Raw genomic sequence first — 20,448 nt, 5'->3', positions numbered from 1 at the left:
TCCTAACTGCCCAGAACAGATAGATACTGCTTGCAGCACCTTTATTATATTTTTACTTGCAGGGGGAGGGTGCAAAGACTGAGCCAGGCTGTTTTCAGTGGTGTCCAGTGACAGGACCAGAGGCAACAGGCACAGACTGAAACACAGGATGCTCCTTGACATGGTCCTAGGGAACCACGTCTAGGTGGCCCTGCTTGAGCAGGGGTGTTGTACCAGATGATGCCTAAAGATCACTTCCAACCTAAACCATCCTGCGTTCCTGAGACACCATCTTAAGTATTCACATAGGCAAGGCCAAAACAATGTAATGCAGACCTGACAAATACCAGATGTAACAATTATGCAATTGGCATTACCTTGCAAGGCATTAAAAGGTCTTCAAAGCCAAAAGATTGTGAGAACCTGTAATGATTTCTCATTTCCCTGTTGCTTCCATTATAATACGTGTAGTGATATACATACAATATTTTAGAATGTCCACAACAGTAAATTACTGGATTTAAAGACATACAACAACAACGACAAAAGAAAACCAAACAAGCCCGCAAAAAATGTTTATGATTATGATTTGTGCTCACAGCAGTGGAAATGATCAGTGGGAGTTGCTCTCTCTAGAGTATTACCTTTATTTGCTGTGGAGACAGTGTTCTCACGGGAGAATGCATAAGTAATACATAAACTCTGAATAAACCTGAAAGATACAGCAAGGCCATGAGAGGCCCGAGGAAGCTTAAGCAAGCAAGATTAAGAAGAAGCTGGAATTCACTGAGTTAATGAGAACTGTGGACTGTTGGCAAGCTTTCGAGGTCAAGTTCTCACACCTGTGCTTAACCAATTATATGTTAGTCACTAAGGGTCTTCAAGACATGTATCCAATCATAATATGCCAAATCACTGTAAGTGCATGTAAGAAATAGTATATAAGGAGTTAAGGCTTTGTAATAAATTCGGCAATCGCTTGATCACATTGATCGTTTCTGCATTGTCCGTGACTCCCACGTCAACAAGTGGCACCCAAACAGGGACCCTCCGATCGGCAACTCGACAAAGATGAGTTTGAAGGTCCGACGAAAAGGAGGGGGCGGAGAGCCGGCTGAAATTCAGCGCTGCCCCAGCGCTGGGAAGTCAGCTGTCTGCAAAACTTCGGGAATCTTGCCCTGATCAGGTGAGCGGCTGGGGGGTAGATGGAGCACTTGCTATCCAAAGAGGAACAGGCAGTGGCGAAGTTCCTCCAACACATTCTAAGAGAGGACTGCAATATGATAGTGCCGCCTTACAGAGGCTGTTAAAGTGGTCCCATGATCGCGAGGTTAGTAAAGGGACCAAAGATGCACAGAAACACTCTACACTTTGGAGACTGGTGTTAGAGACTTTGAAAGAGATGAAATTGGAAAGGGCGGTGGTAACTTCTGTATTTGCCACCACAGCTCCAGAAGGGGCTGTCTCCCCTAACCCCCACCATAGTGCTGCGGCTATGACTTTTGCACCTCCTGTGGCACCTGGAACGGCGCCGAAAAAATCAACGTCTGGAGCCGATGAAAGCAAGAGCCAGGTCCGCAGATGGCCACATACCGAACGAGAGACACCTGACAAGAAAGGCATAGCTGCGAACAACAGAGACCCTGAGTTTGACCCAGGATCAGACTCTGAGTCCCCTGAATCCGAGCCAGATTTATATCCTCTGCTTCCAGACTCTGACTCTTCGTCTCCCGGGTCGGTCTGCTCAGCTCATCAACAACTACTCACTGGCCTTGGAGACGCTCAGCTGCAACAACTGATGAAAAAGTTTGAAGCCCCCAAGACTCGGATTGAGACATCTCCATCGGCGCCTCCACCTTATCCTCTGCAAAACCCCTTCCTTAAAGAAGGCAAACAGGAGGAGGGGATGGGAGAGGTATCAGGGGGCACAAATCCTGCGCACTGTTGGCACGGGTTAATCAAAGATGCAATTATTACTGGTGAATTTTCTGCAGTGGGCCTCTCTGCATATCCTGTGTTTACTACACAGCAGGGTGTTAAAGAGTGGGAAGCTTTTGATGTCAAAATAGTTAAGGAGGCCTGACAAGCAGTGACCACATATGGGTTAAAATCCTCTTATAATCAAGCTGTATATGTTACGATTTTTTTTGCGATTGACAGGAGACTTTAATGACTCCCCTGCTACAATACATGGTCAGGCATTAGGTTCAGGTTATATGACTAAAACTCCGGGTATTCTTGTCCAGTACAAGGATTTGGAAACCAGCATTTGGAAAGGTCCTGTGGAAGTAAAACTAACAGGTTGAGGTTATATGTGTGTAAATTACAGATTCCGGTTTGCGGTGGGTGCCAGCTCGATGGGTGAAACACTGGAAAGAGTCAGCATCACCCGAGGACACCCCCCTTGTCAGTGATTGAATTAATTGAAATTTGAGCTCAGGACATCCGTTTTATGGATGTTTTCAGCCTTTCTTAAAGTGAAGGGAGCAACCTTTTTTTTACATTAAAGTAAAAAAAAAAAAAAAACCAACAAAAAAACCACACAGAAAAAGCCCCCCCACCCCCCCCGAACCTCCAGGGAAGCGAGATCAGTGCGGAATACAGGTGTATTGTGTGATTTTCTGGTGGTGGGAAGGTCTCTCTTATGCTCTTATCAGGGATATTGGGCATACTGTGACATACCGTGGACTTGGGACCCCATATACAACTCATTTAATACAGTTTCTCTGTGATACTCATGTACTAGAAGTTGGTAAATATAAGTATGTCCAGGTTTCTGTCGACCTTTGGAGACCTTTATAGGTATTGCTGGCCACTTCTTCCAACATAGGCTGGCCACCTGTGTCGGAATGAGTGTGCATTTTGGTCAGTATAAAAGCCCAAGCCTCATACGATGTGGGGGAGGCAGAGCCTCTGCGGGGACGCCCGCTAAGGATGAGCCTGCCACCTCGCACTGCAATGATGCTTCTCGGAGCTGGTTTGCTGTTAGTCTCCACAGGGTCCTTGTGTCGCGTTCTGTACGTGGGACTGTAGTGGGAGTAATGACTGTCTGGATTTTGTGCTTCAAATATTGTAGTTGTGTGGAGCGTGCTTGTGGGATCCCACACGTGTGTGTGTGTGTGTGTGTGTGTGTGTTGAGGGCAGACGGTGTTCTGTGTATTTTTTGTTGCTGGGTTCATGTAAAAGTTTTTAACTGGTAGCAGTTTAACATTTCAGGCAAGAAAGGGTTAATGCAAAAGTGCGGTTTCCGGCAGGTATTTATGGTTGCTGCTGAAGCAGGCAGGCAGCTGTAGCTGTGCAAAGCAGGGTGAGCAACTTTTGGAAAAAAAAAAAAAAAAGCTGCCCTCCAATTCAGCTCCTGGTGCTCCACCAGCGGAACGGCCAGGATGGACGCCAGAGCCGAGGAGTGAAGGAAAAAAAAACAAAACAAAACAAAACCAAACCAACAAAACAAACAAACAAAAAACCCAACAAAACCCAACCTCTCAATCTATTGAGGTATTGAGGCAGTTTGTAGAGACACCACAGACAACGCCTAAAGAGCACCTACAACACAGTGGGTGCATGGTAGGAGGCTTGCTTAATATGTTTAAGGTAACCTGGGGGTGAATCCAAGACTTGGAGGAACAGATAGACTGGTTGAAATAAGATCTGCTAACTGAAAAAGCGAGAGGGGTAGTGCAACCACGAGCTTTATGGGCCATCACCTAAGCAGCATCAGGGTGGCAGGAAAAAAAAAAAAAAAAGAAAAAAGAGGCAATGATGCAGCAAACTCCGTGACTGTTAACAATGTGCAGTTTAACCTGCCTGCTGCTCAAGAACTGATAACCTGGAGGGGCTATATTTGTGTCCTCCTGCCTACAGGTCCATGGTGATTGCCTGCAAAGTTTGTCAAACCTTGCCATGAGCTGGACAGACGAATGGAAAAACCTGATGCCTCAGCTACAGGAGCTGACCGTGAATACCCCAAGCAGAATGAGATAGAGGAAGAGAAAAACTAATGATTGCAAAACATCACCTGGGGGCAACTGAAAAGTAACATCCTGAATATGTGTGCTTGTAAAGTAGCTATTATTAGAGGCTGTGATTTTGTGTATAAAACCACCTGTATTTACTAGCCAGTTGCTAATGAGGAACTACACCTTGTATTGTATAGATTTGTCACTTGTAAAAGAGATAATACAGTATGGAAATGTGCAGTAGCTGCTAGAAAATGCTAAGGCAAAAGCTGGAAAGATTCTAACACACTGGTAGTGTTATAAAACAGGTGATGGAACAAATTAAGAGTGTGGGAGAATTCCACTGGTAAGAAATTTCTTTGGCTAGTCCCTCGCTGCCATCAGCATCTTCAACATGCTGCTGCACCCTGTAATAGTTACTCTGCTAATGTAAATCTGTGTGTGCCTTGCTGTAGTAGCGACTTGTTACTGGATGAAGCAGGTGAAACTCTGCATTGACAACAAGGTGCAAGGACTGAGGCTGACAAAATGCCTGCTACCACAGTCAAGGGCAAGACTGGGTTGGCCTCTGTGTTTGCCACCAAGAAGAAGCTTTAGCTCCGCTGTTGGCTGCAACCCAGCAGGCGTGGAGCAGTGGGGACACATGCCATGCCAGACCTTGATGTGAAGGATGGCCTCCCCTGTTATCAGAGAGCCATACAGCAGAAAAAAGGGGCAGGCGCAGCAGCCTGTAGCTGCCATATGTTGGAGATGTAATTTAGCCCAAATTCCCTGGTCAAGTAGGGTCACCCAAAACATATATAAAACAAAAAGGGGGAGATGTGGAGACAGTGTTCTCACGGGAGAATGCATAAGTAGTACATAAACTCTGAATAATCCTGAAAGATACAGCAAGGCCATGAGAGGCTCGAGGAAGCTTAAGCAAGCAAGATAAGAAGAAGCTGGAATTCACTGAGTTAATGAGAACTGTGGACTGTTGGCAAGTTCTCGAGGTCAAGTTCTCACACCTGTGCTTAACCAATTATATGTTAGTCACTAAGGGTCTTCAAGACATGTATCCAATCATAATATGCCAAATCACTGTAAGTGCATGCAAGAAATAGTATATAAGGAGTTAAGGCTTTCTAATAAATTTGGCAATTGCTTGATCACATTGATCATCTCTGCGTTGTCCGTGACTCCCGCGTCAACAATTTGCCAGTTTGGTAGTTACTGAAGACTACAGCAGCTTGTATATTAAAATGTATTTGTGGACCTTATTTTACTAGACTTCTACCGTTACAGTTATTAAAAACTTTTATCAGTTTGTTAGAAGAGCAATATCTTAATGCAGTACTCCGTCTCTTAGGAAAATTACTTTTTTCCAGAAGTAGTGGCTATTATTCTACATCAAATCAAGTGCCTGCCAAAAATTCTAACTCTGTACAACTGACAGATGTACAAGATTCAAATGCTATGGTCAGGAGCATTGAAGTAGAAGCAATTTCACTTTACCCTTTGGAAGCTCAGTTTCTAACAGAAAAAACTGAAGAGTAAATCCAGCTCTACTCTTCATACCATCACAAAGCATTATCTGCGACAAGGGGGACCACAGGAGCAAGAAGAAGGGCCAAGATTAATCAATTCTTATTCTCCTAAAAAGCTAATAACAAACCCCGTAACAGCGTTATGGATCAGCCTGTCACAGGCCTAAACAGGTAGCAGCAATACATAACACAAGCAATTCTTCATAGTCCCATCATCTATGGAGCATGCCACAAGCCCAAAAGGTAGTTATCCCTTGGCTATTCCAAATGCAGAGGCTTCAGCAAATAGCTCATGCAGCCCTATTTCCATGCACAATATTATTCTTCCAGGCCATCTTTCTCCCAGTAACGATCAACTTGTGGCTAATTTCAACCAGGTAGGGCAGACCAAAGATCTTAAGGATTTGAACTTATATAAAGACAAGTTTTATAAAGACATACACTAGATTTTCATGAAGGACCAGATGCAGTTCATATCGGAACACCTTTGTGTGTTAGTACAGAAATACCTGACCTGGCCTTGAAGCCAGTCACTCAACCAAGGCACTAACACAAGGCACAACAAAGGCAGAAGATAAGATTTTAGCTTAGAGAAGGAAAAGGTTTATCTTTGAAATTTTATTTCTGCTTACAAACATAGTAGCTTTGATAATAGTCCCATACCACTGAAATCATCAACACCTGCTTCAGCTGGCAGTTCCTGTGGACAACTATAAAGTTATACTATGATTTCTGGAATGCCCTGCCTAGCTTTTTGATCTATGATTAAGTTGGCATATAGAAAATAAAATGTAGAGAAGCATGCCAAGCAATTTAAAGAAACACCTGAAAACTATGTTAAAGGCCACTCAGGATCTAGCTTAATTTCAGTAAGGGAGATTTTCATTGGTGTAACACAATTTACATAACAGCTTTCCACTAAAGCAGTCAGTTGGTTTTGGCATGATGCCTGCTTATACACCGAATGAAAATCATCTTAAATCATCTATTGCAGCCGGCTCAACATCTCAGCATGAACATTTCCTTTAATCTGGTGGAAGGCTGATAAATGTGATACATCTTCCAAATTGCTTGCCATCTCTGCCATATGTAATGAGAAAAACCAAGATTCAGCCGTAACACACACACACACACACACCCCCCTTTCTAAGTATATGTAAGCCAAACGTATTATTCCAAGTTTTTTACCTTTTTTTTTTTTTTTTAATTTGGAAGCCAATGAAGATCTTGTGGAAATCTCTGTTATATGAGGAGTCTGACAGCAACAAAGAATTCACATCTGAGACCTGATTTCCACCAGCTTCATCCCCTGGGGAAGTAATCTTAACTCGAAAACTCGAACAGCCATCTAGCTACCTCTATTCATCAAAGAGAGCAATACTGATATTACAAATTGTCAAACATGGATAAAAAACACAGACCCACCTATGTTACTCTTTAGGCTAACTTTTTCTAAAAGTCTGTCTGAAAAACATAGGAATCTAAGAAATAAAATATATATACACAATTAGCATCAAGTCATATCAGATTATTTGAAGATATTTCAGCTAAAAGACAAAGTAAAAATAAAGATATCTAATAAGAATTCAGTTTTATCAAAATAAGCTTGAGTCTCTGAGATTCTGCTTCTATAATGCAGAGTTAACAGTATCCTAAAAAAACTCAACATTCCTAAAGGTGTGGGAAGTGGAAGGAGAGCCCACGCCATTGCCTCATTTCTTCCATAGCACCACACTTGCATAAAAAGAAGCCAAAACAGTTTTAGGCTGAACTTTGTAAACTACCCATTTATAACTCAAACTGCTTCTTTTTCTGACTGAAGATACATGATACTGCAGTGCTGAAGACTACATTACATAGTGTAAATACTGAAGTTGGAAAATAGTACTTTACCACAGAAGCAGCTTACAAGGTGTGCTGGATTCTAAGATTAGTTCAAACTCTTTGTTTTACTCTTTATAGATTTATAGTAACAAGTTATAGTTAAACTGTTTTATTGCAGAGAAGATAAAATAAAATTACATGTAGAACATAAAACCATGCAAAAACTAATGTGTTTTACAAAGTACTTAAAGTGCCAACTATAAATTAAACCATAAGTCAGTCAAAACTGCAGCATCCAGGAAGAAACAACTACAGATGCAAGTGTTCACTCTTTAGTCAAAAAACAATTATGGCCATATGCTTGAAGTTCAGGGGATTTTTTTCTTTTTGAGTTTCATCCTCCCCCCCCTCCAGTTTGTTTTGTTTTTAAAGAAGTGCAACACCAATATAACTAACTAACCTGTTGCATTTTCAATGTCAAAAATCACATTCCACCGTTCCACATGTAGCATAAATATATAAAAAGCAATTGATAGCAGAATTCTGGGAAGATTTTACTCAATTTTCTCTTTACTCACCTTAAGTTATAATGAATATTCACATAGTAGGTACACAACTATTTCAAATTGTTCATAACCGTTTTTCAATAGATTATGGAAAGCCTACTGTAACAACATGATAAACTTCTAAGATAAGTAGTTTTATTTTCTAGATAGCAATCTGACAGAGCTTCTTACAGGAAAGTTTTAATTATGACATTCCAAGAAAGGTGACTGAAGTAGACTTGATGGAATTTACTTTCAAAATTGTTATTCTTCACACATTTCTGATGTAGGGATGCACCCTCTTCACCTTCCCCATCTCTATCTTGACAAAGAGATAGATTTATACTAACTCTGGTCCTTCAAGATTTACTATTCATATACATTCCAATCAAGACACAGAGGTACCCTGTGCAGATGCATTTCTGGCTTGTACTGTTCTTTGACAACCACACCTGTACCACACCCTTCAACTAACAGTACTACAGGGAAGGGAGGCCACACAGTGTATTACAACCTCACAAATAGAATCCAGGAATTTAAGAATTAACAGGGAGGAAAACATGCTACAGTGCAGATATTCAAAATACGCAATTTAAGAACTTGGTTTTTAGGCTGAGAAAGTTGGGGCTGTTCAGCCTGGAGAAGAGAAGGCTGTGTGGAGACCTCATAGCAGCCTTCCAGTATCTGAAGGGAGCCTGTAGAGATGCTGGGGAGGGACTCTTCATTAGGGACTGTAGTGATAGGACAAGGGGTAACAGGTTAAAACTTAAACAGGGGAAGTTTAGATTGGATATAAGGAGGAAGTTCTTTCCTATTAGGGTGGTGAGGCACTGGAATGGGTTGCCCAGGGAGGTTGTGAATGCTCCATCCCTGGCAGTGTTCAAGACCAGGTTGGACGATGCCTTGGGTGATATGGTAGAGTGTGAGGTGTCTCTGCCCATGGCAGGGGGGTTTGAACTAGATGATCTTAAGGTGCTTTCCAACCCTAACTATTCTATGATTGTTCTGCTGCAAGTTAGGCAACTGTCTCATCTTATTCTTGTTCATTTATTCCAGCAGTGACAATGAATCTTATGTAAACTGCTGTGAGGATCCTAGCTAAGGACAGCAAGCTAGCTCTCACCAGACAGTTTTTGATGCTCCTTCAAGAGCAAACACTGAACAATGATACATATTGAGTTCCCTAGTAAAGACTAGGAAAATTTTGGATCAAGACACACTGACCTTCCACTGCTTACACATTGCATGCAAGCAGCCTAGTTTAAAAGTAACTCTTCTGTGGGTGCAGAAGTCCTCCTACTTTTCTAGGAGCTGTGATTTCAGCTGAAACAGTTTTACGGTCAGCAAGAAAAGACAATTGCGAGTAGACCCAACACCCAAAATTATCAATCCTGTTATAATCATGCCGGATCCAAGAAATTTGAGTTGTCAGTTGTTCTAATAAAACACAGTACTGTGGGAGGGAATGAAGAGAATAGCCCATGTATCCTGAACAAGAGTGGTTAACTAAGACATAGATGATGTACAGATCATTAGGAAACTTTGTCAGTCCAGACCAGTTACAGATGATCTAGCGCATCTAATCAGCATTTGGAAGTCATTAAGGAAGACACAGTAAACATATACAGTAATTTCTTTTAGCAAATATATAGCTCTAGTAGGGTTCTGTAGGCTATCAGAAATATTTTGTGTTCTTTGCAAATGATCTCTGCAAATTTAGACTTTTATTTGAAATATATGATAGAATTCCAGTGCCACAGTGCAATACCAAGTGCCAGTAATACAGGGTTTACCAATACCACAGCTATTAGCTTTTTGAAATTTAGTGCTCTCTGACAAATATCAGACAGTTCTTCAGGATCTGAAGAGAAATGGTAATATAAAGCAGAGAAACTCATTGGAGTTATATAGGGGGCATCCAATAGTAATTTCTAAACTTTAATCAAAACAGCTGCAATTTATAGGGTTCCTATAAAGGAGATACTTGTTTCTCAAAGATTAAGAATACACCCCATCACCATATGAAGAGAAGCAGAACTAAAAAGAAGTACTTTTCTCTCACTCAAGATATTTGTGGGGTTTTCTGACTGATCAAAAAGGCAGTATTATTTCAAAGTGAAAAAAACAAAACAAAAACAAAAAACAAAAACCCAAACCCAACAACTCAGTTATTTCAGGGTTTCATATCATTGCAATAGACCTTTTTAAAAAATATTTTAATTTCACATAGTAGTAGCTTATGATTTCAGTTCTTTTCAATTTAATAACTGAAATACAATCAGTGACATTTAAATGTGTTGCAAGATAATGATTTACAACTAATCACTTAAAATACTTTCAGGTCACTTAAAACAAACCAATCCTTTCAATATAAAGTAGTCTTACTATTTGTTTTACCTAAACATTTTGTAACAACAGTTTACAAAAAATCTTCTCTTTGGAGGAACGTATCTATAATCTCCTGTTTTACAGTCCAAGCATACTATATTTCTCACATGTGCACTCTCTCCCATTAATCTGATGAAAGCAGATTTCCTTCCATCAGTCTACTGATCACTTGAAACTGACCACAATGCACAACCTAAAATTTTATTGCAACCACAAACTTATGAATTAACCTGAATTATCAAAACATACCAGTTTTTTCCGATGTTCTGAGAAACACCATGTCAGATGGGATTCGTTGGTTCTGAAGAGAAAGGAAAAAAAGGTATATTTTTCATAAGTAGGAAAAAAAACCCAGTGAATTCCAATCAAACGTCCAGTAAAATCTATCACCAAAAGGTCACACTTGGATTGAAACTCAATTAAAATAGGATTGCTCACAGTACTTCACATTCAGCATTTGCAATTCAGAAATCGATATTTTCAAAAAATATACAATAAGCAAACAACAGCTAATCCTTTCAGATGCTCTTCATAAGCGAATCATAAATACCTAAAGAACTACAACAGATTTACATTTTCTTGACTGAAAGCAGTAGTTTAAGAATATCTAACTGAAGTATTTCAAAAATAGTTTCAGCAAAACTCTGACACTCAGCATATATAATAGAAAAAAATTAAATTCAACACATCTGCTTTGGCACTCAAGTTGCAAACATGTAGCAAGTATTCTCCTCTCTCCCAAAACACACAAACATATAAGAAAGAGTAACTCAGAGAACAGCATTTTCCTATTCCACATTTATAAACACTTCCTTTACAACGACAAAAATGAATTAATTTTTCTTCTATCTAATGCATAGAGCCACATGCACAGTTAGATGCATGTGCACACCTGTTCTGCCATTTCCTTTTCAAGCACACAACTATCTGTATCAAATCACATTTTCATTTGTTGACCACAGAAAGGCCAATCTAAACTTTCACAGATTAAACAAAATGAACAGCGCTGCCATCCCACACACATGCAATCTGCAATACAACTACCCAAATCCTTAGCTCTCCCACTACTTGTTTACAAGGCATCTACGAACATCAGTTGCACATTGCCAACATAGGGTTTAAGAATGAAAAACTGGGGGAAGTAAAAATAACATGTCAAAACCTGAAAGAGATACAGGACTGGAAAGGAAAACAAGCGACAGACAAAACTGACAGGGACCAGGGTGAACAATGGACAAAGCAACGAGGAAAAAATACTGTACTGAACACCAGTTTCTTCAATCACTTCTGTCCAGTACGTGCTGAACTGCTTGATACTGAAGCTAAACACAAAGATTTATTTGCGTTTCATTTACAGACTACCTTTAACCAATTAAGAAATCTCAGTGAATAGTACTGTTTTATTAGTTTCACGCTAAAAAACATTTCTTAATATTCATTTCAGACTAATTGTTAAGAGGATATAACCCAGAAATATTTTTCACATACAAAGTGCCTCCAGTAAGAATCACAGAGTAATAGAACAGTTAGGGCTGAAAAGGATCATCTAGTTCCAATCCCCTGCCATGGGCAGGTACGCCTCACGCTAGACCATGTCTCCCAAGGCTCTGTCCAACCTGGCCTTGAACACTGCCAGGGATGGAACATTTACCACTTCTTTGAGCAGACTGTTCCAGTTCCTCACCATGTCATGGTAAAGAACTTCTTCCTTATATCTAACCTGAATTTCCCGTTTAAGTTTAAACCCATCCCCCATTGTCCTATCACTACAGTCCCTAATGAAGAGTCCCTCTTTGGCATTCCTGTAGGCCCCCTTCAGATACTGGAAGGCTTCTATGAGGTCTCCACACAGCCTTCCCTTCTCCATCTGAACAGCCCCAACTTTCTCAGCCTGTCTTCATATGGGAAGTGCTTCTGGCTCTCATTGTCCTCATGGCCCTTCTTCTGGACTAGCTCCAATAGCTCCATGTCCTTATGTAAAGGACACCAGAACTGTACACAGTACTCCAAGTGTGATCTCCAGGTTTTCCTGTTATACTTGATTGATAATACCTTGAAAGCCACTGCATATCTAAGGCTCATCTTTTATTTTTTAAGAGCTCAACTGTCAGAATGGAAAAGAAAAACATAGCTGACAAGGCCCCCAACACGGCATACACAAACCTCAGCTTTCAGACTTAAAAACCTACTGAATTTACTCAACATAGAAAATTAAGAAGCATGAGCATTTCAAAACTCCACAATTACTCGGTATTTCACACTTCATTAATAATCAAACTGCAAAATTAATACAGCAATAACAATTCAACTGTGGCTCTATTTTGCACATAAACTACCAGCTACAGAAAAGCAATTAATTATTTTATACAGAAGAAACAGCAATGATGATAGGTTCAGGCTAACTTGAAAACTTCAAGGCATTCAGCAATAGAACATCTCACATACTGAATGCAGCATTCAGAATCTCATCTTTAAATTTTGTAATGGTAATCCTAATCACAACACTTTTGTTCACTGCATCAAAGTGGAAGATACAAATTCTATGGATTATTAAAAAGACGTAAATATCAAAAACATAATGGGTTCAAAATTATCTTTACATTAAATTCTAGTGCATTCAGCACGTAGCAGCTCTTGAATGTACTTATCCCAACAGGAATCTAGGCAATAACTGACCACAGCATCAGCAAACACATTCAAAAAAACTTCCCAGAAGGATCAACAAACACAGGGTATTTTTGTTCATTTGGGTCAAGCCAAGACTCCATCTCAACATTTAAGGACACAACACTGCTATGAACTGAAAGGAACCCAGCATTCTCAAACCGATCTGACTGGAAACCAGACAGTTTCACATTTTTAACCCTCCTCCTTTTGCTTTTTTTAAGGCAGCACTTCCCCTTCACCACTGCATGTCAAAAGAAAAAAAAAACTGAACTAAAATTTTTGAAGTACATACAGTAGTTCTCTCCAATAAAAATAGCTCAAAATACATCTGTTAAGATAAAGAAACACTGCTTTGTATGACAGTGTGTGACCTTCAAAATACTATGCCTATCAATAAAAATCAGTTTCTCTGATTTTTTTTCAGAAAAAAAATTCACATTGTCTTACTCATAGTATAGAATAAATGTGTATTTACATCAGACAACACCACTTAAGAAGCTGATGCATTTTCCCACTGCACTTTTAACACTTTCCTCAGTTCTCAAGAAGCCACACTTAGATAGCAGTGTTATTTCTGACCACAAAACATCCTGGATACCGTAAGCAAAGTTTTCCACCACTCCAGAGAGACCACCCCAAGATAAGCACGCAGCCACAACAGTGCCATTTGGAATAGTGCGGTCTGAACATATCCCTCAGAGTCAACTGCCAGATTCTGTGCTATGCAGGCTTAGCTTTCAAAATAGGATGGTATCAACTCTGTAAATGTCTCTGAGAAGCAGGTAAGTCTTGCCACTCCCTATAACAAACTCTCAAAGACACTGATTCAGAAGCAGACTGGAAGCAATTGCAGTTCTATTGATGGGAAGTTCAGCATAGAGAGGCCATGAATGGCTAGAGAGCTGGTACTATCTCAAGCAAACAAGATGCTTTGAAAACAAGCAAGTTTGGAAGCAGTGGAAAAAAGAGATGCATGTTCTGGTTTACCTAAAAATCCTATGCAGGTAGCAAAAAACCCCTCCTCATACCTAAAATGTTCCATTATCATGCATGATACTTACTGATATGCAGCAATAAAAACACAGAGTTAAAAATCCATGTGCTTGTCCTTATGTCAACAGTATTCACCTTGAAAAGGCTGCTCACCTGCAAGTGCAGCTAGAACAGCATTTTGCAAAATCTTGACTTAGAATATAATTAAACATGCAGTGAAATTTACTATCCATCATGAGCCCAGACTCAACCAGGACTATCTCATATTCAGATTTGGAAAAAAAAATGCAGTAAAAACTGCATTTTTACTGCAAAAAGTTTGCAAAAACTTTATTGCAAAAGTCTGCAAAAACTGCAAACTTTAATAGATATTATTATGCACCTATTAGATGAGGAAAAAAGCAAAAGAGGAAAGGGGAAATGCAACTTCAAAATTAAATAAATCTTTCCTTAAATGACAATAACAATTAAACAGATATCCAGTCTTCCTATAGATTAGCTATATATTTTTGCAGCTTCCCTGCCAGCTCTGACATAAATCCATTACACAAGTTTCAGGTTACTGGCTTCATGCCTACAAACTTTTAGTTACTTGTAAACAGCATGTAAACACTTGATCAACACTCAAAAACTTTGCAAAAAAACTAAGTCAAATGATCTAATACTGAACTGAACAGAAATTCTAATACAAATAAGGCATAAGGTTTTTACAAATCATCAACTGCCATGGAGAATGCATGTTTCACAATCAATACATGGAACGTTCACCTGGTACTGAAGTGCAGGATCCTACACCTGGGTCAGAGAAATCCCAGGCACAGCTACAGGTTGGGAAAAGAGATTGAGAGCACCCCTGCGGAGAAGGACTTGGGGGTGTTGGTTGATGAGAAAATGAACATGAGCTGGCTTCAGTGTGTGCTTGCAGCCCAGAAAGCCAACTGTATCCTGGGCTGCATCAAAAACAAGCATAACCAGCAGGTAGACTTGTGAGACCTCACCTGGAGTACTGTGTGCAGTTCTGGTGTCCTCAACAGAAAAAGGACATGGAACTGTTGGAAAAAGTCCAGAGAAGGGCCACGAGGATGATCAGGGGACTGGAGCACCTCCCGTATGAAGACAGGCTGAGGAAGTTGGGGCTGTTCAGCCTGGAGAAGAGAAGGCTGCATGGAGACCTCATAGCAGCCTTCCAGTATCTGAAGGGGGCCTATAGGGATGCTGGGGAGGGACTGTAGTGACAGGACACAGATCCCTTCATTAGGGACTGTAGTGAAAGGACAAGGGGTAACAGGTTAAAACTTAAACAGGGGAAGTTTAGATTGGATATAAGGAGGAAATTCTTTCCTGTTAGGGTGGTGGGTGGTGAGGCACTGGAATGGGTTGCCCAGGGAGGCTGTGAATGCTCCATCCCTGGCAGTGTTCAAGGCCAGGTGAGACAAAGCCTTGGGTGAGATGATTTAGTGTGAGGTGTCCCTGCCCATGGCAGGGGGGTTGGAACTAGATGATCTAAAGGTCCTTTCCAACCCTAACTATTCTATGATTCTATACTTGCTATCCAAGATTCAAATCTTTATGCCCAACAAAACTGGGCAGAATCATAGTATATCTCAAGTTGGAAGGGATCCACAAGGATGATTGAGTCCAACTCCCTGCTTCTTGCAGGGCTACCTAAAACTAAAACGTGATTACGAGAATCATCCAAATGTTCCTGAACTGACAGGCTTGGAGTCATGACCTCTTCCTTGGGGAGGCTGTTTCAGTGACCCACCACCCTGTCAGCAAAGAACCTTTTCCGAAGGTCCAATATGAACTTCCCCTGACAGGATTTCATTCCCCTTCCTCGTGTCCTATCACTTTTCACCAGAGAGAGATCAGCACCTCCCACTCCACTGCCCTCCTTGAGGAAGTTGTAGACTGTGATCAAGTTAGTCATGTGATCATTTTCACATTTTAATAGAAACAAACACATCTTGAAATAATATAACAGAAAAAAAGCATCTTTATGTCTTTTTAATGTGTTCTCTCTGCCTGTTTTTCTTTCCTATAAGATGAAGCTTTTCTGCACTAACATCTGAACGTATCCTTCCATGTAGGGAAGGCTATAGGCTGTCTTGTATTTACTTTCTCCATCTGAAAAAAAAAACAAACCAAACCACCAAAAAACAAACAAAAAACCCCACAAAACCAACAACAACAACAACACAACCACAAAACGCTAAACCAAACAAAAAAAACCCACAACAGTATAAGATCTACAGGACATCTTGGTTTTCATCAGGTTTTCCATATTTTGGAAGTGGGCAGGAAGATACTGCAGGAGTACTAGATACCAAAAAAAAAAAAACAAACAGTCACTATTACTACTGACACTGGAGAGCAAAGATCCCCCTGCAAAGACGTACCTTGTCACTAGAAGAGTGACTACACAGAAGCAGATGGCAAATATGCCACAAAAATCTTTAACATCTCATTATGGAGAAAATTAAGTTCTGTTGTACATTGCCACAGACAAACAGCAGCAATATGTCAATCATGTTAGCCCTCTCATGTCATATTTATCAAAGTAGAACAAGTTACAATGACAACACATGCAACTTCAAGCATTCAGAAACCCATGGAGAAGCTACGTAATCTCATTTACCATGAAGATGAAGCTAGAAATGTTTATTGATATATATTGAAATTTGGATATATAGGTCATGAAAATGACTTGAATACATTGTTTTGCTTAAGTCTAGGTAGAATTAGAGTCCCAGAAAAAGAAGGCTTACATTTCTCTTAGCGTTTGTCTATGCTGCAGACTTACAAATACATTCCTAGAGATATAAATACAGCAAGACAGTGGCCAACAAAAGCTAAGCACTTCCCCTGCTTCTGGGTTCTCATGGCTAACTCCATAACCTCCAGGAATACCAGCCAGACTGGAAAACAAGAAAGCCCACAAACATACCTATACTTCCCTGCAACACAGGCTACAGTATGCACTTGAAAAATACTATTTTGAATAAGTTTCAAATTACAGTTACATTTTTCTCATGTTATTATCATGAAAGTGTTATTTATATGAGCTTCTCTGGCTCCCTATTCAGTCTTCCAATTCCCCATAGCTACAGATGCTCAGAATTTGGCATTTACTGTCCTTTCTTCTCCATTCACATAATGAACCATGTACTTCCAGCACAGGGCAACTAAGATGATTAAGGGAGTGGAGCATCTCCCTTATGAGGAAAGACTGAGGGAGCTGGGTCTCTATAGTTTAGAGAAGAGGAGACTGAGGGGTGACCTTATTAGTGTATATAAACATATAAAGGGGGAGTGTCACGAGGATGGAGCCAGGCTCTACTCAGTGGCAAACAACGACAGGACAAGGGGTAATGGGTACAAACTGGAACACAAGAGGTTCCACTTAAACTTGAGAAGAAACTTCTTCTCAGTGAGAGTGACAGAGCACTGGAACAGGCTGCCCAGGGAGGTTGTGGAGTCTCCTTCCCTGGAGACATTCAAAACTCGCCTGGACACATTCCTGTGTAACATTATCTAGGTGTTCCTGCTCCGGCAGGGGGATTGCACTAGGTGATCTTTTGAGGTCCCTTCCAATCTCTAGCATACTGTGATACTTTTCTCATTGACTAAAATATTCCTGCTTACTTCTGACTTATAAATGGATGAGGCACTTTCTAGTTGTCTTCTTGTATCTGCATGCTGTGCAATACTGCATTCTAGGATTAACTGCAATCCTTACAAATACTGGATTAATTTAACTTTACACCTCCTGTTAAGAAAAAAAACAATTGTGTCACTTTACAACTCAAAAAAAGGTCTCAAAATTTTAAGGTAAAGCATTACTTTTCCACATGTTTTAAAACACTGTATTATGTACTGTTATTATGAAATGTTATTAAGTAATTGTGTTATTAATTATAAACCATGCTATTAAGTTTTATGTCCTCCTCGCATCTCCAAAATGTATTCTGAACTCTCAATAAACTACAATGTCTAAATAACAATATGTGAACTCATTAACCCACCCATTCAACTGTCTTATTTAGGAACACTATGCACACCTGTTCTCCCACTGAAAACTAAACCTATCTTAATTCAAGCCAAGAAGAACATCTATGAAGTAGCACGTCTGTTCAAGGCAGAGGACCAGTTTTGAGCTAACCTATACCTGTCTTTTAGATTCTAAAACCACGCAATATTTTCTTCTATTCAGGCCACTTCCAGCTCTAGTACTGGTGCATTACAAAATTTTCAGTTGAAACAATAAATATATTACTTCAAACTAAAGTTTTAAGCCCAATGCAGTCACTTAGAGCTGCTCTGAAATCAATCAAACCTATTAAAAAGAGACAATAATCAGAACATATTCCAAGGTTTAAACATAAAAAAGCCTTTCACTTAAGTTGTTAGTATTTGTGATGCAGTCACTAGTTAACATATGGATCTTCAGCTCAAATGAGTCATTAATTTCACTGAAGAAATGCTGTTGATGCATCTTCCAGTCAAATACAATGTTAACTTGTCCCTCTGCCGTTAGAGTAAGCAATTGAACATTTCACTCCTGACTGGTTCTTGGCTTAAGTCATACTCTAAAATTGAAAACTGCTTGTTCCAACAAAACACACTTCTCAACAGAATCAGAAAACATTTAATTGCATTAGTTTGAAGGCACCCTAGCTACACCAAAAGTTAAAAAAGAAGCCCTGCTGGGACAGAAGGGAGCTTGGAGCTGAAATACAACATTCAAAGAATTATATCCATCTTACTGAGATACCCAAGTAAAATCTTCATCAAAAGAACTCTACTCACTATTTCCCTAAATCCTTAAGCATACCTTTTTTCCATTAGGAAACTTTAGATACTTACAACATATGATCTATAAACTGCTGTAAATAATGCTGAAATAGATGCTAATGACCTACCTCACACAAGACAGATTGATCCCCAAAGTAATTCCAGTTTTCCAAATTCTAGTATAATTCAACAGAAAGACAATCTCAGTAAATTTAATGGAAGGCAGCTTACCTTCATAGCCACTATAGTCTTCCCTACAGTCTAAAATACTTGATTCCAGGTTTAGAGATTAAGAAGGTCCTAAAAGGTTTCCTAATAAAAATCAAACATCTAAGTCTCCTAAATTTGAAATACATACAAGCGAGCAGCTGCAAGCTGACTCTACCTGCATTCTAAAATAGCAAGGTGTAAGGCATAACAGCTGTAAAGGCCAGACACATTAGTGCTAATCTTGGCTACACTAATACATGCTGCTCAGACAGGCCCCCAAAAATACCAGGTACAGATAGACAAAAGAAAGTGGAAAAAAGATAAGACATAATACAAAGTATATGTACCAAGCGAGACCAAAATAAGTATAATGAGACTTGGATGTATTGTTTTTTTCTTTGGACTATAGAAAAAACAGAAAGCAAACAGAAGATGAATTTCTTATATATGGTCGAAAAAATAAAATAATCTCTATCCACTAACAACTTATAAGTTATCCAAATTCTCCAAGTAAAAGGAGAGGTGTTAACAAAGAAGAAAGCACAAAATGCGTCGAGAGGGCATATGTGTTGAAGGATTTTCTTTTATCAGAACTAATTTACTTGACTAAATAGGATTAAAACCACCAAGAAGTTTAGAAAAATCTAGTGACTGACTAGGTTCCACTAAGGATTATTCTGCCAAGCTGCAACTTGCTGTACAATACTTCAAGAAAAGCTGTAGATACGAGCTTCAACTTGATATGCTTCCTTCCAGCTTCTCATTGGATTAACTCTCTAACACAAAGTGTGATGGGAATCACTTGCTGGCACCCAGAAAGTGAGTAACCTTTCCAGAAAAGTAAAAACAGTTTCCTCTGACAAGAAAATTAAGTTGACTTTCAGGTCACAATAATTTTAGTAGCCCAGAAAGCCATCTGAAATAACCAATGCTGTCCTTAGCACAATACTAACACAGAGGGAAAAGGAGTTCACAGCTCTCATTCACCATTTGCAATCAAACTGGAAAGCTTTTTCTCCTTTTCACAAATATATAAACTTTTGTATTAATTAGATATATTATATCCATAATTATATGATGTACTTATCCTTGAAGGCTTCAGACATAGAAAAGCACCGATTTGAGCATGAGAAGGAAGGAATCACTAATCAAGACAGCTTAGAACATTCAGCACAGCAAAAGCCAGAGAATTCAGTAATTGTATTCTCTTCACTACACAAATTTAAGCATATAGTAACTCATAAAATATGCTTATATTCAATTAGGTTTAATATTAACAAAAAAAGACTTCCTTGAAGATCATCAAATAAGACTTTAACTGAAATACTAGCTAGTTAGTACTTCACAGATAAGAACCTCAATATACTTCAGAAGAGAATTAGCAAAAATAATAATCTTTAGTCTCTAAAATATATTTAAAAAAGTATCAACCTTTTCCACTATGATGAGGTCTCCAACTTGTATGTCTGAACTCTTAACTTGCACTTTACCTTAAAAAAAAGAAGAAATGTAATCAGCTTAGGCAGACATTAATAAAGAGTCACAAGAATATAAATCCCAGAA

The 20,448-nt window shown here is 39.4% G+C and overlaps 1 protein-coding gene across 7 annotated transcripts in view; it reads right to left on the bottom strand.

Moving 5' to 3' along the window:
• The window catches only part of ATP9B (ATPase phospholipid transporting 9B (putative)), a 170,133-nt gene that overhangs the window by 108,393 nt on the left and 41,292 nt on the right, over positions 1-20,448 (bottom strand). For all 7 annotated transcript variants that reach the window (XM_061449603.1, XM_061449605.1, XM_061449600.1 and 4 more), the window contains 2 exons: positions 20,317-20,375; positions 10,471-10,522 (listed from right to left, as the gene is read on the bottom strand). In XM_061449603.1, coding sequence (XP_061305587.1) covers positions 10,471-10,522; positions 20,317-20,375 — 111 coding nt within the window. The remainder of the gene's footprint in view (positions 1-10,470; positions 10,523-20,316; positions 20,376-20,448) is intronic.

The sequence above is a fragment of the Pezoporus flaviventris genome, unplaced genomic scaffold (assembly GCF_033815535.1).
Source record: "Pezoporus flaviventris isolate CSIRO_AGI_PZ_B2104156 unplaced genomic scaffold, CSIRO_AGI_Pfla_v1 ptg000007l, whole genome shotgun sequence".
NCBI lineage: Eukaryota > Metazoa > Chordata > Aves > Psittaciformes > Psittacidae > Pezoporus > Pezoporus flaviventris.
The sequence above is the reverse complement of the archived record's forward strand: the minus strand, read 5'-3'. Positions and strand labels throughout refer to the sequence as shown.